The 20370-nt window shown below is 50.1% G+C and overlaps 10 protein-coding genes across 10 annotated transcripts; 7 read left to right on the forward strand and 3 right to left on the reverse strand.

Annotated features, from left to right (window-relative positions):
- Nucleotides 1-168: 168 nt before the first annotated feature.
- Nucleotides 169-4112, forward strand: MIND_00459700 (Carbohydrate-binding module family 1 protein; the record flags this gene model as incomplete). Its single annotated transcript, XM_037361407.1, has 28 exons — nucleotides 169-268; nucleotides 318-407; nucleotides 554-606; nucleotides 651-719; nucleotides 770-801; nucleotides 851-899; nucleotides 947-952; nucleotides 994-1094; nucleotides 1144-1172; nucleotides 1220-1350; nucleotides 1395-1590; nucleotides 1640-1655; nucleotides 1705-1787; nucleotides 1834-1856; nucleotides 1904-1962; nucleotides 2015-2033; nucleotides 2080-2088; nucleotides 2140-2202; nucleotides 2251-2427; nucleotides 2476-2599; nucleotides 2654-2789; nucleotides 2838-2941; nucleotides 2993-3091; nucleotides 3140-3333; nucleotides 3381-3578; nucleotides 3629-3678; nucleotides 3731-3756; nucleotides 3805-4112. 28 exons carry the CDS (start codon nucleotides 169-171, stop codon nucleotides 4110-4112), a joined length of 2544 nt encoding a protein of 847 aa, XP_037221699.1.
- A 142-nt stretch (nucleotides 4113-4254) lies between these two features.
- On the forward strand, nucleotides 4255-5544 carry MIND_00459800 (Saccharopine dehydrogenase [NAD(+), L-lysine-forming]; the record flags this gene model as incomplete). The annotated part of the gene is made up of 4 exons (XM_037361408.1): nucleotides 4255-4457; nucleotides 4622-4981; nucleotides 5033-5302; nucleotides 5352-5544. 4 exons carry the CDS (start codon nucleotides 4255-4257, stop codon nucleotides 5542-5544), a joined length of 1026 nt encoding a protein of 341 aa, XP_037221700.1.
- Nucleotides 5545-5893: 349 nt separating this feature from the next.
- MIND_00459900 (uncharacterized protein) lies at nucleotides 5894-7070 on the forward strand (the record flags this gene model as incomplete). The annotated part of the gene is made up of 3 exons (XM_037361409.1): nucleotides 5894-6236; nucleotides 6290-6393; nucleotides 6450-7070. 3 exons carry the CDS (start codon nucleotides 5894-5896, stop codon nucleotides 7068-7070), a joined length of 1068 nt encoding a protein of 355 aa, XP_037221701.1.
- A 325-nt stretch (nucleotides 7071-7395) lies between these two features.
- Nucleotides 7396-9171, reverse strand: MIND_00460000 (uncharacterized protein; the record flags this gene model as incomplete). Its single annotated transcript, XM_037361410.1, has 10 exons — nucleotides 7396-7505; nucleotides 7552-7635; nucleotides 7683-7841; nucleotides 7894-7983; nucleotides 8037-8304; nucleotides 8350-8549; nucleotides 8605-8634; nucleotides 8682-8694; nucleotides 8750-8913; nucleotides 8964-9171. 10 exons carry the CDS (start codon nucleotides 9169-9171, stop codon nucleotides 7396-7398), a joined length of 1326 nt encoding a protein of 441 aa, XP_037221702.1.
- Nucleotides 9172-9272: 101 nt separating this feature from the next.
- On the forward strand, nucleotides 9273-9739 carry MIND_00460100 (zf-Tim10-DDP domain-containing protein; the record flags this gene model as incomplete). The annotated part of the gene is made up of 4 exons (XM_037361411.1): nucleotides 9273-9442; nucleotides 9493-9564; nucleotides 9615-9632; nucleotides 9682-9739. The coding sequence occupies exons 1-4, from the start codon at nucleotides 9324-9326 to the stop codon at nucleotides 9737-9739; spliced, it is 267 nt and encodes an 88-aa protein (XP_037221703.1). The 5' UTR covers nucleotides 9273-9323.
- Nucleotides 9740-9762: 23 nt separating this feature from the next.
- On the reverse strand, nucleotides 9763-13039 carry MIND_00460200 (putative acyltransferase CST26; the record flags this gene model as incomplete). The annotated part of the gene is made up of 16 exons (XM_037361412.1): nucleotides 9763-10169; nucleotides 10216-10490; nucleotides 10548-10609; nucleotides 10660-10758; nucleotides 10808-10977; nucleotides 11025-11133; nucleotides 11184-11315; nucleotides 11366-11395; nucleotides 11443-11550; nucleotides 11598-11862; nucleotides 11909-12069; nucleotides 12117-12191; nucleotides 12240-12632; nucleotides 12686-12765; nucleotides 12821-12896; nucleotides 12944-13039. The coding sequence occupies 16 exons, from the start codon at nucleotides 13037-13039 to the stop codon at nucleotides 9763-9765; spliced, it is 2538 nt and encodes an 845-aa protein (XP_037221704.1).
- A 168-nt stretch (nucleotides 13040-13207) lies between these two features.
- On the forward strand, nucleotides 13208-13731 carry MIND_00460300 (uncharacterized protein; the record flags this gene model as incomplete). Its single annotated transcript, XM_037361413.1, has 3 exons — nucleotides 13208-13379; nucleotides 13472-13609; nucleotides 13664-13731. The coding sequence occupies 3 exons, from the start codon at nucleotides 13208-13210 to the stop codon at nucleotides 13729-13731; spliced, it is 378 nt and encodes a 125-aa protein (XP_037221705.1).
- Nucleotides 13732-13909: 178 nt separating this feature from the next.
- Nucleotides 13910-16832, forward strand: MIND_00460400 (uncharacterized protein; the record flags this gene model as incomplete). The annotated part of the gene is made up of 4 exons (XM_037361414.1): nucleotides 13910-15372; nucleotides 15422-15645; nucleotides 15695-16774; nucleotides 16825-16832. The coding sequence occupies 4 exons, from the start codon at nucleotides 13910-13912 to the stop codon at nucleotides 16830-16832; spliced, it is 2775 nt and encodes a 924-aa protein (XP_037221706.1).
- A 305-nt stretch (nucleotides 16833-17137) lies between these two features.
- MIND_00460500 (uncharacterized protein) lies at nucleotides 17138-18558 on the reverse strand (the record flags this gene model as incomplete). Its single annotated transcript, XM_037361415.1, has 6 exons — nucleotides 17138-17835; nucleotides 17897-17911; nucleotides 17961-18087; nucleotides 18137-18236; nucleotides 18285-18318; nucleotides 18378-18558. The coding sequence occupies 6 exons, from the start codon at nucleotides 18556-18558 to the stop codon at nucleotides 17138-17140; spliced, it is 1155 nt and encodes a 384-aa protein (XP_037221707.1).
- A 203-nt stretch (nucleotides 18559-18761) lies between these two features.
- On the forward strand, nucleotides 18762-20256 carry MIND_00460600 (Ino eighty subunit 1; the record flags this gene model as incomplete). Its single annotated transcript, XM_037361416.1, has 6 exons — nucleotides 18762-19092; nucleotides 19146-19318; nucleotides 19364-19429; nucleotides 19476-19887; nucleotides 19937-20044; nucleotides 20093-20256. The coding sequence occupies 6 exons, from the start codon at nucleotides 18762-18764 to the stop codon at nucleotides 20254-20256; spliced, it is 1254 nt and encodes a 417-aa protein (XP_037221708.1).
- Between the last annotated feature and the right edge of the window lie 114 nt (nucleotides 20257-20370).

Genomic DNA, 20370 nt, shown 5'->3' on the forward strand with positions numbered 1-20370 from the left:
ACGAAACCGTCCGATATTGACCCCAGGAATCCCACTCGGCTAGCTGCCTCTGCCAAAATGAACCACGAGACACGACAATCGGTACCGTCATCCCAAATGTCCGCATATTTTTCGGAGAACGATGCGATTATAAGGCACCCCAGATGGGACGAGGTTGTCTAGCGCACCATGCCCAGTCTCAGCTCTCTTGCTGCTCTCGCCATCACGGCGGCTCGTCTTGTGGGCGCAGCTTCACAGGCTTACACGTGGAAGAACGTCAAGATCGGAGGTATAGTATTGCGTCCTTCCTTTTCTCGGCGGCTTTCTCACATTCCAAGGTGGCGGAGGCTTTGTGCCTGGTATCGTCTTCAACCCTTCGCAAAAGGGCTTGGCGTTCTGCAGGTATGTGGTCCATCCTCTCATCAAGCGTATGGAGCTGACCCTTCCCTGACTATAGAACTGATATTGGAGGCGCCTATAAGCTGAACGCGGATGACTCTTGGACACCCCTGCTCGACTTCGCTGATGGCAAGTCGTAATGGGCGCTAGCTAGCCGTCTATTCACTCGATATAGATGCGCGCTGGAACTACTGGGGCGTCGCCGCTCTTGCAACTGATCCCGTTCAGGTGTGTTTTCTCCCATGACCTGATGCCAACTCACTAATATGCAGCCTAATCGCCTTTACCTCGCGGTAGGAGAGTATCTGAACTCCTGGGATCCTAACAATGGAAACATACTCGTAAATTCCGTCCTTTCGCACGTCTTCAAAAGTGCTAATTTCCCTCTCAGATCTCAACCGACACGGGCGCCACATTCACACCGTTAGTCTCCGCAAGTCATACGAGTGAATCTTCAATAATATATCGACAGCTCCCCGCTGCCGTTTAAAGTCGGTGGAAATATGCCTGGTCGAGGAATGGTGCGCAATTCATCCTCGACTCAACCCTCATTCACCTTCCAATCCAGGGAGAGGTACCTTCATCCTGACTGCTGCAGAACAATATATTCACAAGCAACAGCGTCTTGCGGTGGATCCCAATCTCAACTCTGTCCTGTACTTTGGTGCAGGCGGTGGCAAAGGCTTGTGGAAGTCCACTAATTTCGGCGCGAGTTGGTGCGGACCGATATGGAACTCAAAAAAAGCGCGACTAATTTCCGCGTAGGACTCAAGTCACTGCATTCCCAAGTGTCGGTATGTTGGCCACTAGTTAGCCTTTGATCTGTCTTAAGCGTTCGTAGGGACCTACGTACCAGATGCCAGCGACTCGAATGGCTATAACTCTGCTCCTATATACGTGCTTTCTCTGCCTACATATTTGCCAACTGATTTCCATTTACAGGTATCGCATGGGTCACTTTCGACTCGGTGCGTTCATAACCATATCTTAGTCAGCACCTATCTGACATTCGCTAGACATCTGGCTCCAGTGGAACTGCTACACCCAGAATCTTTGTGGGTGTTGCTAATGTTGGAACGACCAACATCTACATGAGCACGAATGCTGGATCGAGCTGGACCGCCGTTCCTGGCCAGAACACAACTTACTTACCCCACAAAGGTGTTCTCTCTCCGTCAGAAAAGGTGCTCTATGTGTCCTATTCCAACGGCGGTGAGTAATCATATCGAATGAATGGGTTCATGTCTCTTATACCTCGTAGCTGGTCCATACGATGGGTATGTCGGTTTTCAAATCTTGATGGGTGCATCTTAATGCGTCGTGCAGCACTCTCGGAGCCGTCATGAAATACAATATCGCAACTTCCACTTGGACTGACATCACCCCAGTTGTTGACTCGTCGCTCGGAGGTATGCAGACCCTTTTTCATCCGCATTAAATACTTAGTGCTTCTAGGCCCGCTCTACTATGGATTTGGAGTGAACCTACTGCCTTGCTCAATGAACACATCTGAACATAAGCTCAGGGTCTCACAGTTGATCTCCAAACACCGGGAACCGTCATGGTCGCTGCTTTGAACTCTTGGTGCGTTTGCGTTTAGATCTATCATCTTCTCCTGCATTAACACCGTCATTAGGTGGCCTGATGGTCAAATCGTGAGCACATCTCTGAATCTGTTAATTGACTTAGCCTGCCGCGTAGTTCCGCTCCGTAAGCATAGTTTGTTTGCACTTTGGTAAACCTCGGCTAATCTTCCAATAGCTCAACAGTGGGTCTACTTGGTCGCCTCTCTGGAATTGGCAGAGCTATCCGACCATGAATAAAGTGGGTTCTGCCCTGCCTGCATGAAGATATCTGACCCTTTTGGTTCAGTTCTACCATTACTCCGACTCCCTTGCACCGTGGATTGGCCCTAATTACGTCGACGGTACTCCTGGCAACACACAAATTGGTTGGATGATGGAATCTCTTCAAATTGACCCCTTCGATGGAAATCATTGGTTGTACGGCACGGGAGAGACTATCTATGGAGGCCGCGACCTCAAAACAGTCAGTTCTCCCGTGCAAGGTACAGTTTCATTCACTAATCGTTGTTAGTGGGACACCAAGCATAACGTCTCCATCTCGTCCCTTGCTGATGGAATCGAAGAGACGTCCGTACAAGCATTGATTTCCCCACCCAGCGGCCCGCCCCTTATCTCTGCATTGGGAGACATCCAAGGTATAATAATATTCTGTAGTGGTCTAAAACTCTCAACCCACAAACTTCGATCAGGTTTCGTCCACAATAGTCTTACTACACCTCCGCCGTTGTCTGGTGTTTGGTCCAATCCCCAATGGTCTACGACCGCGGATCTCGATTACGCAGGAAATGCTCCTTCGACCATCGTCAGAATCGGCACTGGCGACTCGTATGCCACTCTACCTCAGAAGGGTTCTCCTCAGCTGACTTGCGTCAGATCGCAAGGAAAGCAAGTTGCTATCAGTAATGATGGCGGTGCGACCTGGGCTCAAGATTATGGTGCAGCAGATAATGTTCAGGGAGGCAAGGTTGCCATCTCAGGTACCAATTATAATCAATTTCCACAGCTCAAATTCTAACGATCATGGTTAGCCAATGGAGACACTGTTCTCTGGAGGACCGCGGGACAAGGCGTCTTGGTCTCTCAATATACGAATGCTTTTGCCGCCGTTTCGTCACTTCCTGCTGCCGGTGTGTTTTGGTGACCTCGCGCATGACCAATATACTGACCCCATATAGCTGTGATCGCATCTGATAAGCGCAACAACTCCGTGTTCTACGCTGCATATGCAAGCTCTTTCTACTTGTCGACTGATGGTGGCAAGACGTTCGCTGTCAAGGCTACGCTGGGCTCGTCCAACAACATGCAGAAGATTGCTGTCCACCCTAGCGTGACCGGCGATGTTTGGGTTACGTCTGATAACGGACTTTTCGTGCGTCTGCTCGTGCATTTTTTGCTGATCTAAGACGGTCAATACAGCACTCGACCAACATGGGTTCAACTTTCACAAAAATATCAGGTCCTACTGCTGCATGGCAAATGGCCCTTGGTGCACCAAAGACAGCAGGCGGCTACCCTGCCCTCTTTGTTGCTGCCAACATCGGTGGAATTGGGTACTTCCGTTCCGATGACCAAGGAACAAACTGGATCCAAATCAACGACGCTGCCCATGGCTTTGTGATTTTGTTTTGCGTTCTTCGATGAACATGATCTGACTAATTTTCCAGGGCTCAGTCTCTTCTAATCCCATAGCTGCTGATCTGAAGACATACGGACGGTGAGTTGACCAACGATGCAGACCACCCTTCGTACCTAGTTCATTTTTATAGCGTCTATATTGGCACAAATGGTCGCGGTAAGCCTATGCTGGTACCGATATTAGCCATGGCTTAATTCAAGTTAGGAATATTTTATGGCGATGTCGCTGGGACCGCTCCTCCCCCTTCATCGTCAAGTAGCGCAACTCGATCCAGCACAGTGTTGTCTTCCTCGACAGTCAAATCGTCGTCGTCATCCGTCAAGCCTTCATCGTCTTCGACTGTGAAATCATCATCCACCGTCAGCTCAACAACGTCCGCTCCTCCGTCTACAGGAACTGCGGGAGCCTATGCGCAATGCGGAGGTCAGGGTTGGACTGGGCCAACAGTTTGCACATCAGGGTTCACGTGTGTCGCACAGAACACCTTCTACTCCCAATGTGTACCATCATGAAAATGTTTTTTACATCTGTATCCATAGAAAAAAAATATATACAAGGAAGACTGTTTAAGGAAATAGACTTGCCTTTATTGGCAATGGATGACAGGAATGATCCGTTATCGACGACACCGCCACTGATTGGCAACATTGCTAAATGAGGTGGAGCAGAACCGAGTCAGAAAGTTTTTTTTCTTCTTCAACAACCATGACCTCTCTCTGGCTCCGCTGTGAAAAAAAGCCCTTTGAGCGACGGGCCGCTTTGACCCCGACTACTGCCAAAACTCTCCTCGATGCCGGCTTCGCTGTCACTGTTGAGCGCGATGAGCAACGCATCTTTGCGGACTCGGAATATGAAGCGTATGCATAAGATAAACTCATCGAAATGTGATCTCACCAGAGACAGTGTTGGCTGTGCCATGACTGCAAACAACACCTGGCCCACAGCCCCCAAGACCACGACAATCATCGGATTGAAGGAACTGGAGGAATCGACCGAGCCCCTCCCTCACAATCACATCCAGTTCGCTCATTGCTACAAAAATCAGGCTGGCTGGTCTCAAGTGCTGGCGCGATTCCATCGCGGGGGGCGGAACTCTGTATGACCTGGAGTTTTTGACTGATCCCAGTGGCCGTCGGGTTGCTGCATTTGGATTCCATGCCGGCTTTGCTGGCGCTGCTGCGGGTGCACTGGCCATAGCCTCTCAGAAGAAAGGAGAAACTCTCGGGGCTTTAGAGCCATATGAGAATGAGGCCGCGATGGTTGCTGGTGTCAAGGCCGCATTGGGTGGGAGTGGGAATGGTATCAAGGCACTGGTTATTGGTGCACTGGGCAGATGTGGAAGAGGCGCTGTAGACCTATTCAGGAAGATCGGTGTTGCAGAGTGGGTATCAATTACTGTCCAGAATGACGGGATTTGCTGATGTGCTTCCAGAGACGATATTCTCAAGTGGGATCTAGACGAAACTGCGAAAGGCGGTCCATTCGACGAGATTCTGGGCGTTGATGTCTTTGTGAACTGCATCTACCTCAACACCTCAATTCCGCCCTTTATTACTCGTGAACGTATTGCTGCAGCGGGTCAAGGCAGACGGCTCTCGGTTGTTGTCGATGTCAGCTGCGACACGACAAACCCGTTCAATCCTATTCCGATCTACAATATCAACACTACTTTCCCCGAGCCTACGGTGCCAGTTGTGCTAGGGTAAGCAATGTTTCTTGCTCCCTCCCGACCAAGTTGACGGCAGTGTCAGAGCGGATTGCCCGCAGTTGTCTGTGATTTCTATTGACCACCTACCCACCTTGCTTCCGCGTGAAGCATCAGAGCAATTCAGCCGTGATTTATTGCCCTCTCTACTAGAATACCCTCAAGGCCGAGTCTGGAGCGACGCTGAGAGACTGTTCAAGACTAAGGTTGCGGAGGCAGCCTCGGTAGAGGGTCTATGAGAAGGTGTAGAACACCATCAGTTGTCATTCTGATATTCGATGAAACCAATTATTATTATCCGGCTGGATTGGTGGTTCGCGAGCGTGCTAGAGCTAGACAACGGTTGATGAGGTATGTTGTCGCCAAGCGTGATGCCGTTGTTGCAGTCGAGAGAGTGTAGATGTACAGTCACGCTTTCCTTTCCTCCTCTTACAGCCAACAGGCTTTCTCTCTCTCTCTCTTCTTCCTTCTGCTATTTCCCCCCTTCGCCTGTGTCCAATTCCTAGTAATTTTACACCGGTGCTGGACGCCTTCGCTCATTTTTTAGTAATCCTTCATTCGAATCACTCTCCAACTCGTTCCGCTCAAATGCACGCCGTTCCCCGTGTCCCCCAAATTTCAGTCTCACTTGCTATCGAAGAGCCTATGGCCCCCGAGCCATACTCGCCATTTTCATGGACATCATCGAGTCCTGTCGAAGACGATGGCTTCCGACCGAGCCACCTATCCCCTCCGCCGAGCTCTACGAGCCCGAGATTTATTCGTCAACGATCGCCACTCAACCCCTCTCAAGTTCCTTCGGGCCAGGGTATAGAGCGCGAACGTTTTGAAGCTTTACTTCAGGCTTCCAAGGAGCGAAATGCAGTTGGTAGCAAGAAGGGAAACGATCTCCGCAAGGAGATCGCCCTCAAAGCCCATAGCAAGAAACAAGGTCCGTCTGATCAACCTACCTGATTTCTTCCAACTAACCCTTATCCGCTACAGTCGAGCGTCGAGCGTTGTTTCTGTCAAAGGTTTTGGCCCCGCCTTCGCCCACTAGTACACTCCTACCCAAGACTCCCCCGGAATCTCCTGCCATTTTCAATTATGTGCGTGTTGCTTGCAATCTGTGTCAAGCTACTCTCATCCTCTGCCTCTCCCATAGACACTTCCTTCTCCCGGCCTGGTTTCGCCCCTTGCTTTATTTGAATCCTTGAACGAGAACCCCGCGTTTGGCCCCTTGGGTTATCGAGAGCCATGGGTCGAACAAGTCGATTTCCGCCTCCCCAAGAAAGCCCCATCAGTCATCCCGACTACCCACGCCCGCCAAGCAAAGCCCATTCCGTCCCTTGACCAGATTACCGCCAGACTTTCTTCCAAGGGCCACGTTCGCACTCCCAGTGCCGAGAGAAAACGACTCGCTGCTTTCATTGCCCAGGCGAATGTTGGCCGTCTTCAAATGCCTATTCGAGCTCCTTCACCGGATATGCCCCCTCGTTCGCCTTGCTATCCGTTGTCGCCCAAACTCCAGATTACGACTCTGGTCGTTCCTCGCACTTCGTCTTCTTCGCCCACTGCACTCTCCGAGTCCAATCTTCTTGCCTTGAACTCACGTGAGCAGCGCGCCAAGAACATGTTGTCGACTATCAGGAAACGAACAGAACATGGTCTCCCCAGCCTCGACCTCGACCGCAAATGGAAGCGTCGCAGTGCTCCCGCTGAGCTTAGCCCCCGCGCTCGCTCCGGTTTTGAGCATCCAGTGCTTGCCATGGTTGGTGGCTTCTAGTTATGCCCTCAACAACAACAACGTCTGTTTCCTCTCTATATATGGGTCGTCTCATTATCTATCCGCTCAAGTTTTTCATCTGCCTGGGGAGAGTTTTGTAATTGTACGATAACCGGGGCCGTGCATCAACCAACTAACCAAGACACTCACAATCTTCGCTTTTCGGGCTTTGCTCGAGGTTTGGCTGTGCCACCTCAGACCAAACTAATACTCGCATAGCTACCAACCAAACATACAATTCCACATTCACTTATCACAAACGTTGTAGGGCGGAGCCTAGTATTTAGCAATCAGCACAGAATTTGTGTTTCCGGGCCGCGCCCGATTAGTCCCATTCAATATCGCGCCGGAAGCGCGGTGGTTCGTCGTCAACCAAAGTTAGGTCGGGTGTTGGTGATCGTGCTCGTAGCTGTGTCAAGATACTCAGGCGCCGACCTAGTGAATATCAAAAAAAAGAGTCAAGTACTTGTTCAGAACACACTATAGTCAATAGCAGTTCCCTCGTCTTGGCTCTCCTCAGAAGAGTCTTCTAAAGGATCATGGTTCATGACCACATGCCATGCCTCTGTGACTGTTCAACAGCTAGCCATGAGCGACAGCGGAAAGACGTACGGTCCAGCATTGAGCGTTCATCCCCTGGCGGTGGCGTTATGCGGGCGATTTTATGATAGAACTTTCCTCGCATTTTGCTAATCTTCTTCGCCATTTCACGCTCTGGGTCGGGAATGTAGTATTTGTAAGGTTCTCCTGGTTTGGGGGGCGGGGGTATCGCTCCAGAACGGGTTAACGGCAATATATATATCGTGGGAAAAGGCGGGCTTACTTGTGGTATACTGTGGCAGGATATCTTTGGTCTTCTTGTGGTCATCAATAGTGCCCATGACCAGTTTTGTCAGAAAGTCATTACGAATATCTGGTCGGACTCTCAACGAGGAAACAAGTACAAACAAAGGCGATGAAACTCACTTGTCATCTTTTTTCCAAACTCCTTCTCCTCAGGCGTGTCCACGTTTTCGAGGGCTTGATCTTCCTTGGTCAGTCGTTTGATAGCTGGTGCCTTGCCTTTGTTGGCGGCAGAGTAAGCATCGTCGAAAGGATTGGGACCAACTGAATCTTCGAGGTAGTGGTAGATCAGCCATAAAAAGGCATTGGCGCGGTCGGGAGAGGACATGGGCTTCGGAAGGAACAGATCCAGAAAGTTGATGGTGCCATCAAAATGTCTATTTGCGGTCGGCTGAATGCAGGTTAGTTAAGTATCTAGTTGCGGGCGTTTGCTGACCGCAGCGTGGTTGTAGAGAACGAAAATAAGGTTCACAACGCTAGTCGGAGGTCGTAGGCCAGCGACGCGTTTGGCAATTATTTCGTCGGGCGTAGACGGAGGCACAGATTTGAATTCGGAGGGCAAGAGAGCAGCCTTGAGACAGTTCTTTATTCGAGGAGCATCTTGCGCGTTGCCATCAGTCTTCTGGAGGGATGGAACTATTTTTGCGGTGTTTCAGCACACCATAATGCGATGCGACAAAGGAAACGGAACCTGGGTGATATGTCCGCAAAGCGGTCTTCACTACGTGAGCAAATGAGCCAAAGACGCGTAAAATCGGTTAAGCATACTCTCTGGGAAGAACTGGGGAAAAAAAGGCGTGAGACAAGGTATATGCAGCACAAGTGAGTTGACTTACAGCCATGGTTGTGTTGATCCTTGCGACGTTCACGAGTAATGCTATCTTGCTAAACTCGATACCAAACGCTGGAGACTCTGTCATCCTGTCCTTGAGGACCTTGGAGCATTTATTGGAGCTATATAATGCGTCCAGATAAAGTTGTCGAAATGGAACCAGCTTGCCTGGGGACATGTCAACAATTCAATCATACCAAGCTATGAGCTCTACACACCCTGTGGAGAGTGAAACACATTCTGGTTGTTGTCAAATACGTGGAATAAGAAGTCTAGCGCGCGCATAAAATGGTAAGCATGGCTGGACGCATCACGCGATTTACCGTATTGGAGGTCCTCGCGAGTCAGAGGCTCAGCATCCATCCGTTTTATCGGCAGACTTTTCCGGCTGAGGTAGCCAACCGGTGGCAATGGTTCTGGAGCCATTACGGAGGCCAAGGGAGGCGTGAAATGGTGAACGGCGCGTCGAAGAACGACGTTGATTACATACTCTGATCGGAGCTGTCCGAGAACACGTGGCCCTTCATCCTGTTTCCGCTCCGTCTCCACAAAGGCTGCACCTTGCTTTAGTGCTCTCTATGAGTCATCAATTTGACGAGGAAACGAAGAAAGAGCTCGCCAAGTTTCTTGAAGGGCAACAGGCCGAAGCTCAGGTGTACTCAACTGTCCATAACCTCACTCAACTCTGCTGGGACAAGTGCACTCAAGTCTTTCGTTCTCTCAAGAGCTAAATAAACAACTCAATAGATGCATTACCGGCGCTCCGTCGTCGCGTTTTTCGCGCTATGAGGAGAGTTGCCTGGCTAACTGTGTTGGAGCGTCCGTTTGATATGTTTTACTAGTCCTGGCTGAGGCTCATGTCTCTTTAGATTCCTGGATACTACCAAGTAAATGGAAACGACTGCGCCCCGAGAGACATGCTGATATTGGCTTTAGGCATATCGTCAACAGAATTGAAGAACAGCGCAAAAACAACAACAACGAATCCTTATAAAAGCTGTCTACATTTACATCAGTTTAGTGCCCCCGTATTGTGGTCCAGAGATATTGAACACCAGAGGGTATGAAAAATGCGAAAGCGTCCAAGACTTCTCTCTTCGTCCGCAATCTCAGCGGTATATCCAAGTGGAAATTGTCGAAAGAGCTTGTGTTGAACCATCGAGTTATTGACTCGTCCTTCTCTTGCCAAAGCTCTCTAAGCCACACATCGAATACGCTCTTTTCACGGTCTGGAATTTCGACTTCGACTGGCGCCTTGGAGTCTGGAAGAACAGCGGAATTTGTTCGAGATAGATCGCCTATGGGCACTTCACTGGCCACGTCGAACATGCGTAGATGCATGTGGATTACTGGCGGCGGCATGCGATGCAGGAAAACTGAGCGAAGGGTATAGTAGTCTTGTCCATAGCGCAAAGGCGGAATTCCTGACGTAGTTGAGTTCCGTCTTGAGTCGGACAAGCAAGCATTTACCTGGGTATACAGTGGTGATGTCAATGAGCTTCAAGTCTCGAATGCGAGGAGACAGTGAGCGGAGACTATAATGCAAGCCAGTTGAGCGAGGCAATAACACGTTAGTCATGTCGTCGATTCCAGTCTTTTCCGCAAATTTCTTGCTGATTGGTCGCGTGTCTTTACTGACCAGGGTTCCTTCGGGATAAATGAAGAAAACAAAGGGGTCGTCTTCCTGTTGAGCGGCCTTTCCGAGAGCAGAGAGACTTTTGGAAAGCTTCGCTCTATCAGAAACCCTTCATATTTCATGTCAGTAGGTGGCAAAGGTGCAACGCCATTGACACGCCACGCACCAGGAACGTGCCAGGAAAATGAAGTCGTAGAACTGCATCGCGGGCCCTATTACTGGTATCCACTAGAATGGTCACGTATATTATGAGGAAAGAGCGCGTCTGGTATGCGAACCTGTAGACTCTTTTTGAGAGTTATATAGACCGAACGATGGATGCCGTTCTTTCCGATGAAGTAGGTCAGATTCCACGCATACCACCAGTCCAAATAGATCTTTCCACAGAGTTCAGCAATGTGCAAAAAAGTCAGAGTCCAGGCTTACCTGGTGATTAGATATGAGCACGAACTTCTTAGGCAAATCCAATGCCACGATATTGCCGTCTTCATCCTTGACGGCGATCTCCTCTATTTGCTCCTGAGAGAATTTCCCCTTGCCCTTCGTCTCGAAAGTGATGCGGAGTTTGGTTGGTGCAAACCACTGGCACATGAGGACTAGGAATCGTTCAGACGTTTTCGGCGACATGAGGTATATGACCCACTGAGCAAGAGACCAAACGAGCCTTTGGTATACCGAATGCCACGCTTGTAAAGACCTCTTGACCAAGGCCATCCGAACACAATAAGGACAAGGAGTTGAGTAGTGTGTATCTTGTGGTTGACTGAGCTTCCACTAACGGCCACGCGAGTGTTGGACCAACCGTAATACAACCGAGGTTGAAAAAGACGCAGAATAGGAACGCAGAGACTTGCTGCCGCCACGATGGACTATAGTTTCGAGACGCTATCGGGACAGAGTACAAGGCGGTGGTCATGGTCGTATCTCTGAGGAGCTACGTAATGGCTATGACCAACGCTAACTACAGGTAAAGGGGTGTCCAACAATCCCATCGCGGTACGCGTCATTGATAAGCTGGAAAAATATTCAGCGGTCGCCCTGATCATAGAGCACGGGTATACTCTTATAGAAACGTATGTTCCCGCTACACACACAAATGCGCCAACGGCAATCGTGAAAAGGGCAAGTAGTGTGTGAATCGGACGTTGTCTGATTCCTACCCAACCTCCCTAAATCGAGTCATGAGCAAAGTTCGACTATAAGCCAAGTGAATAACTTTGCGCGTATATGTAGTGTGAAGCTCGAAGAACCCAGCAATCCCGTAGGTATACCAACTGGCGAATAAAGATGCCGCAATTCCAATGAGGTAGGAGAAGATCGGAACCGAGACAGCGAAGATGAACGCTACAACGACGGCAGCAAAGCAAAGCGTGACCCAGACAGCCCATCCAAGAACTGTGTGCATGTACAAATGGCGAGAATGGCGAAACCATCGCACAAACAATATTTTAGCCGCAGTATGCGAATATAGTGAGCCAGCTCTAGAGAATCTGAAGTTAGCGAGCCTGACAACAGAACTGGACCAACATCAGGAAATTAAGCAACGCTATACCAAACGTCACTTTCGACCAAGTCTCCGGAAGTGAGAAAAGAGCAGGAGAGGCAACGGTATTGCCAATATAGACATAGATGACGACGGCAAACACGGCGTAGAAGACGGTAGAGAATGTCTGTAGGACCCAAGCTGCCTGTGTGGTGGTGGTTAGCACTTGTCCTGGATGCGGAATGCTCTCACTTTCATAGCATCTTCAGGTCTTTTCATTTCTGATATCAGAATGAAGAACATAAAATGGCCTGCGTAGGCGAAGACCTATAAGCTTATGAACGATGTGTCTAGGTTGTGTGATGTTGGACTGACTGGATTTGTTATGGCAAGAAATGCTTGGTAGAAATTGGTTGGGATTGTCGCGCTAAGCATTCGACCAGGCAAGGGGTTGCTTCCCGCTCCGATCATGGCTACGATACCGGAAATAGTTATAAGGCCTGCACTGAAGAGCCCAAGCCAGCCAACTTGATTGAGGGTGCGAGGCAAGGCGAGGAGTAGAGTGGCCACCGCAAAAATCAAGAGCAAGTAAATCGAACAGAGACCGTTATTAGATAACGCTGAGAGTGCTTGTTGGCCGGACAGCAGCTCGGATCCTGTTCCAGCAATCGCAAAAATGATGGTCCCAGCTGACAGCAGCTCTCGGACAACCGGTCCGCCCAGGATATAGCCTGCGTCGCCCATGTTGTGCACACTTAAGTGAGTTAACTGTGCCGTTTATTCTTAGCAAGTGAAGTTGCCAGTGCAATAGTCAACCTCACCTTGAAGTCAATCAAGAGCTTCGCAGTATATAACGCGAAAACTCCAAAGAAGACGATCAAGACGACGGCAGGTACGATTCCTTGAAGCTTTGAGTTATCATAATTGCTTGTTTCTTCGCCTTGGTGGTCGCTTACCGACCACAGCAAGAGCACTAGGCAGCGATAGCATCCCATTGCTGACGATTTCTGCAATCATAAGTGCTGATACGAGCTTTGGCATTGTTCGGAGTCTGATGAGCAGCTTTAGGTTACTCTGACCTGCCAACTGAGCGTCTTGTAGCGAAAGTCATGTTCTGGAGTCTGTTCAAAGACGTCAACATCGGTTGCGGAATCGTGCTTTTCGGCCTCTGCCATGAAAGTTGGCAAGGAAAGGCGTTATCGGGACATGAGAGAGACTAAATTTAATGCTTCTCTTGATCGTTGAACAACGGCATTTGTGTATCTCTTCGTTCCGACCAAGGTTTGTTGGCGTGACACCATGTGACATTAGCGCCGCTTTCAGTTTGGCACCGACTCTCAGTGATGTCGTCTCCGAAGTCTTCATATCTTGAACCTCCTACCCCTGCTCAGCCTCAAACGCGTCGTCGACCTCTCATTCAAGCAATCGAGTCTGCATTTCCGGCCTTCGACTGCGACGCTGCTGTCGTACATCCATTCCAGGACGAGAATCAACGCGATACGGAGTTCCAGAAAGGTAGGCTGAAGGCTCCATACTGCTTCAACTTGCCTCAAGCCATCGTCTCGGCACGGACTCTTCTCCTTCTTGAATCTGAACTAAGGCAACAGAATTGAATGAAATGCTTCTCAACTGTACCATTGAAATGCACGCATGGGCATCAGCTCGCCCTTTCTACGAGACTCGGGCAGCATCTTCCACGTATGAGAGTCAGCTACAAGAAATTCAGCTAAAAGAGAGGGAACAAGGCGCGTTGCCTATACGACCATACCCTTTCTATGTTGTGTTGAACTAATTGGCAGAAAAGACCCGACAACGACTGCAGGAATTCGTGTCTCAAATGCGGAGTGCCATGGCTTTGTTGAGATAGGATGTGCTTGTGTGCTTTATGTGCTGCTGGGAGCTCTGTTGCTGTTTATCGTTTGTAGCCCTCTCTTAATGTGATGTGTAATTATCGGCGGTTGATTGCCGAAGTCTCTCTTTTCGTTTTGACCGTTACGGTTTTCCTGTGAGGCTCCGCCCTCCATTCTTTTTTTCGCTGCCACACGATGCAGTCAGTCGTGTCCCGGCCCCAACCCCTTACCCCCACTTCTTCATCCTCCCACGGTCCGCGAAAAAGCAGTTCTTTTATGTCGCTCGGACGTGAGAAGTTGAAGACTCCGCCAACACCTGCTGAGGCTACCAAAGCCTCCTACTTTGAGGCTTACCCTCGTATTCCAACCAGATCGAAGCAACGAACCGGCCAATCATCGACTCCACGCAGTCCACCTGTTGCTTTCCCCTCCGTCGACCCACCCCTCGAAACTTCCTCCCACCAGTCGATAAGACATAGAGCGCTAACTGGCCCTTCAAATCCAGCATGGACACGTGGAGTCCCCGACCTTCGCTTTTCTGGCTCGTCCACACAACATACAGAAACCCCACCCGAAACCCCAGTTGACAGTTTTGACGGCAGCTCATTTCGCGACTTTGCAGTCGTTGTCTCTGCGCCCGTTTCTGGGGTCGAAATGATGGATGCTTTGGTTGACGGAATGAATGGTGGCGAGGACGAGAGACCGAGTCGACAGCGTTTCGGTATACCCAATCATCACCCTCTCTATGAACCACCCCTTCCCACACCGCCGCCCGGGGTAATTCTAGGTCCGCCGAAGCAACGACGACCAAAGCGTTACTCGCAGTCAAGCGACTCGAGCAGTGAGGATGAGCCACAACCTCCAGTCAGACCCCGAAGAAGACGGCCCAAACCATCTCCCCCTTCTCGCGCAAATTCTGCTTCTACCATTGTCTCACCACCAGAGACACCTGTTATCGACCAGCCATCTCCTTCGCTGCCACGAAAACCGGTCATTGTGCCCTCAATATCCGACATTATACGCACACATGGACCTCAAACGCAATTGCGGTCTCGTCCTTCACTTAGAGCCTCCTCTGTCTACTCTCACAGTCAAGGCCATTCTACGGTTCATGAAGAGTCAGAGCCTGAGCCACTGACAATGGAGGAAGAAGCCGACTTTCTGTCCCGTTCCTCTGTCGACAGCATTGCGGATGAGGTCCAACAGACCTTGCGTACCCAAGCTGCCCTGAGGCCAGCGCCAGTAATCCAACCATCCTCCTCATTTCGAAGATATTCAACTTTCTCCGATACGATGAGCATTGCCTCGCCACGGTCGGATGGAGCAGCTGGCACATCGCTTTACGCTCCTTCAGTCATGTCCAATCCTCAACCTTCCTCCCCCATCGACGTCAACTTCCTTTCGTTCACCAAGCAGCCTTCAGCTTCCCAAGCTGTCGCTCAATATATTCGTTCTGCTAGATTAACTACACTACTCAAACTCACCCGCTCGCCCCACGCTTCTCAAGATACTCCGCTGACTGTAAGTCTGTCAGACTTAGGGAGTCCCAGCGGATACCCCGTTGTGGTTTTCCTCGGCTTAGGTTGCGTCCGCCATGTGATGGGCCTATATGATGATATGGCACAATGTCTAGGGCTCCGTCTCATCACCATTGACAGGTAAATTCGTGTCCCTATACGACGTTCTTACTAAAATTGATGTTAATAGATGGGGTCTTGGTCGCACTGAGGCAAGGTCAAAATCCTCGAAGGGCGTCATGCAGTGGGCGTCGGTCGTTGAGGAAGTCCTTGACATGCTTCAAATTGGTGAATGCAGTGTGATGGCCCATTCAGCGGGAACTCCATATGCCCTATCTTTTGCCAACAAACTCCCCGAACGCATACGAGGAAACATTTTTCTGCTGGCGCCATGGGTTGGCGGCAGCGAAAATAGTCCGTCCACCCTTCCTAGCTGTTATCAATGATATTCATCCTTCGTCAGGCGGGTACAAATGGCTCAAATACGTGCCCAATGGAATTCTCAAGACGGCGCAAGCTGCTGAATGGAAGATTCAGGCGTGGATGATTGGGAAGCCTCCAACAATCGCGTATGAAGGCATTGGATACACTGCAGCACCACGACCAAAGCCTCCTCCCCTACCCCCAGTCACGACGAAGTCGGCAAGTCAACAAGAAAGTCGTCCGAGGCCTAGTATGGGGAGTGCATTCAGCGAATACGACGACTTGCGCGATTTCGATGGTCGGTTCGAAAGCAAGAGTACTCTTGGTGCGGGCAATCCAGTTCAGGTTGCCAAGCGGAAGCCATCTCGCAAATTCTTGAACATCTTGAAGCCAACATCTCCTGTTGAAGAATCGAAGCCTGTTCAGGGCGGCAAGAAATTGAAGGCACTCCGATCAATGGGGTCACTAAGAAGCAAAGCCTCAGCACGAACATCAGCCAAGCGATCAGAACCTTCTAGTCCACAGCTCCCTACACCACCGAAGCTTGACTTTGGGTTGGGGTTGGATGATATCAACTGGTTGAAGGGTGGAGGTTCAGAAACTTCATTGATTCCGGACAACAAAGGCATCAGCAATGACCGGTTTTACACTACGCCATTGCCTCGAGCTGGTGGACGCCGTTCGATGTCTTTCACTGCGACGAGTACTCGCTCATCACTGCGGTCGCCAGCATCTCCAGCGATGAGCAGCTATAACACCAGCTCGACCTCAATTCTGCCATCGAAACCCAACACCGAGTATCAGTCCACTTTAGGAAACGCGTTGATCGCCGCTTCTCACGCGGAGTCGGCCGGGGGGATGCACAATGATCTTCTGCAGATCCTCAATCACGAAAATCACCCGTGGGGTTTCTCGTATACGCACTACCCGCATCGGGTGAGTGTGTGGTATGGCGATAAGGACGAGAAGATTGCGGAAAACGCCGTTCGCTGGATGGAGCGTAACATGGGCCAGGACAAGTGCACTGTCAACGTCGTCAAAGGCGCTGACCATGCCCTCATGTACAAAAGCAGCGTGGTTGTCGAGGTGTTGGAGCAGATACTGGCTCACTGGCAACCTGGTGTGTCACATGTTCACCGACAGCACTCGGTCTTCTAATCGTTTGAACAGAATATTAACCCACTTTCCTTCCCCCTTTCCTGCTATCATTATAGTTGTAACACAAGGTCACTTCGTTCGTCACATATTTTCTTTTTCTGGATTTCCTCGCGCACACCAATTTGTATCTTTACCACTGTTTCTATCTCTACGTAGTCTAATTTCCAGTCGGATAATGAACATACCACTACCATCGCCCTTTGTAGATGTATTTCCATCACAATTTCCTTTTTTGCCCCAAATGATGTTACATAATAAGTGAGTACAAGGTTTTGGAAGGTTCTAAGACCGTCAAGATCAAGTAATAGACGTGCCTAGCGTACGTCTATACTGCATAGAACTCATTCCTAGCAGGAGTCCGCGAAATCCACATATCGCTGCGTGAGCCAGATCTATTAGAAGACATGGGGCTGTTGCTGCGACTCTCCATTCGATTCAGTCGGGCACCCGCTGGAAGATCAGGAAGTGGGATTGTGGGAGCTAGCCCGGGACTTGCGATGCGACTATCAGGCCGTTGCCTCCTCTGCATCATCGCGCTGTTGGCTGGAGGATCAAGCGGGAATTGAGGGACCGAATATGGGTCTGGGAAAGATACCACAGGCTCGGCGAAGGGGTTCATCGAAGCTGGTGGCGGTTCCATTATTGGAATGATGGAAGAAGTTGGGCTGGGAGGTGTTGGTGAGACACGGCCTTGTTGCTCTCTTCTGCGTCGCCGCAAACAAATAATGAGAAGAGCGACAGTGCCAGTCGTGACAACAACGGCGAACACGGTCAGACCAATCACTAGTTGTTTGGATACTCCGCCAGTTGAATCTGACGCGTCAGACGAAGCGCTGGTCGCGGACCCATCAGGACCGGTATTGGTGGCAGATATATCGTTCGATGAAGTTGCTTCGCTTGTCGCCGATAGCAGGATTACGGAAGCTGTGCTCTCCGCCAATGATGAACTTTGCTTTAAGGCGGTTGTTCGAGGCTCTGTTGTTGAACTAGCTTCAGAGCTGAGCGATGTTGTGGGGTTGAGATCTGGTGAATACGGGCGTTAAGCTGTGTGTGTGAAGATTGGCTGGAAATGAACGACGACTACCTGAAGAAGGCGCGGCTTTTCCAAAAGTCAGTACATATCGGTGATAACGGAAAGATAAGCGCACAAGCGTTGTCCTGTACTACCAACGAAAGATGGTCAAAAGTGATCTGGCTGGAGTCGGCAGTCCCAAGATTGTACACCCGCAGAGTGTGATTCGTGCTGGGGTCAACGTCCAGAGTGAAAAGAGTGGACTGGGAGGGAATGAGGTGGGTTACGGAGCGGAGTGATAACTGGACACACAAGTGTGGAAGCGTCAGCAGGATTAGTTCCGTTTATTGTTTGCACCAAGCAATCGTCCAAACAGTCGAGAGTGTAACCATAGCGCGAGCTACCCGTCCGACTGGGGAGACGAGATAAGCTTAGGCAAATAGATTAGCTGGCCACACACCTGTAACCAAAGTATGAAACGGATGAAGTCGAAGCTACAGTATTATAGGGTGCGATTAGCGCACTGAAACCGTTTGACGGGCAACGGACGCACGAGGGAGAGTGACAGTGAGATGGCAGAGAAACTCTGTCGTTGCTAGAAAGTTGGCATCGGATTCCGAAATGTTTTGCCAACCAGGAGTGAAGACAATGGCTGGATCTGAAGCGGAGATATTCGTAACGGAGACAGCTTGACTAAGACGCAACAGCGCAAAGAGAATGAGAGTGGCCAGCATCGACGGAAAGGGTCAGAGGATGCTCAGCATCTGTCTGCCAATGAGGGAAGGGAGAAGATCCTGAGGGTATAATAAGGTGGTCTCCATTTATATAGTTGGTCCTTGTCCGAAGTTCATCAAACGACCTGTGACACATAGGTTTTGAGTTTGACAGCTCCTATGCCGGGTAATTACTCCAGGCTCTCCTCCAGTCAACAACAACGATGAGCGTGGCTGGATCCCGCCCCAAGAAGCGATCACCGAAACAGCAGCGGAAAATCGCCCTTGACGCGGCAGAAAGCGCCCCGCTTTGGAGGGCCGACATCCAATTCGACCTACTCTCCGCCATATTCGCAAACCAAGTCAAAGTCTTCACAGGCAACTCTAATAAACTGACTTTTGGCGAACTCTACACGGAATCCATCTTGCGCTCGCCCAAAGCAAAGACAGTGCTCAAAGACAAGCTTTCTGGAGATGAGGCGTCTGAGTTTGCAACCGACTTTGCCAAGCTTGCCCTTCTTGTGAATGTTGGTCGCGTTGGGGCCTCAATGAGCTGTGAGTAGCTCTGCCAGTCTCCATTTCAGCTATATAACGTGCATTCCCTCAAGTCTTTCTCGAAACCCGAACGACGCAACGCTCATACCATCCCATTCCATCATTGCAACACTCGAAAGGGAACCTGCTTGATGCGCCAAGAATAAAATCTGTGCTTAGAGCATGCGAAGATATCGGAGAGTCAAAGGGTCAACTTACGACGCCAACACAAATGTTAGCCAGAGCCGTGAGTCTACGTCTTTTTTCGACTCAACCTTCTAAACGGTGGCAGAAAGCAGGCCAAATTCCGCCAACAACGTTACCCAACCTTTTATTTGTGCTGTCGAACCACTCTGCTGTACGCAAACAGCTTGTTCATCGGTCGCATGTTCATCTAGCTCCAGCAAATTGGTCACGACCATCTCCATGATGTAGAATTCCTGGACTTGTTTCTCCCGAGCGCCACCTCGTCTCAGTCTCGTGCTCAGCTGTTCCTTTATTTCTGCTACCATTACCATGAAGCCCCAACGGGAGATCTCGACGACGACTCACATGCAAATCCGTTCGCTGGGCCAGACGGCAAACCTCCCACTTTGATCACTCTGACCTCTGAAGAAAGCGCTCAAGAGAACGTGGATAGTGCAGAAGAGAAAGAACACGCAGAGGCACTCGTCACGCAGAGAGAAGGTATACTTCGGGAGTATTCCAAGCGAGAGAGCGCGAAGGAAAAGACGGAACAGCCCTCAAAGGCCAAAGCGAAACGAGGTGGCGCTAAACGCCCAGTAAATAACGACAAGGATGACGATGATGCAAATGGTGACTCTTGTTTCCTCCATCTTTGACCCTTCAACTAACATCAACTGAGGTGACTACGCTCTCAGTGAACGACCATCGTCAGTGCGCGGCTCCTCTCCCCATAATCAGGGCCATCGCCGCTATTCTCCGTATCCTATGTCGCGAAACTACTTGCAGTGTACGATTCCAACACAGAAGGGCGCCACTACTGATTTGTTTCCGTCAGACACTTGGCAGTTACTGCTCTCGGCCGCCGATCCTCTTGACGATTCGGATGAGGATGACGAATACTCGCTCGTTCAACGTCTGGCTGTTTTGGCCGAGCTCAGACAACAATCGCCAACGCCTGAACCTGCGGGTCTCCAACCTATCCCACGACCCTTGGCATGACGATATCCTGCTTTGAACAGGGTGTCCCTTTTTATTCCTTCAGTAATCAGTACATTATGCTCAAACAAGCCACAATAATCCTACAAAAATTCATAGTAACCCAACAAAAAAGGG

Source organism: Mycena indigotica, assembly GCF_014461135.1.
Source record: "Mycena indigotica strain 171206Taipei chromosome Unknown Mind.scaff0004, whole genome shotgun sequence".
Lineage (NCBI taxonomy): Eukaryota > Fungi > Basidiomycota > Agaricomycetes > Agaricales > Mycenaceae > Mycena > Mycena indigotica.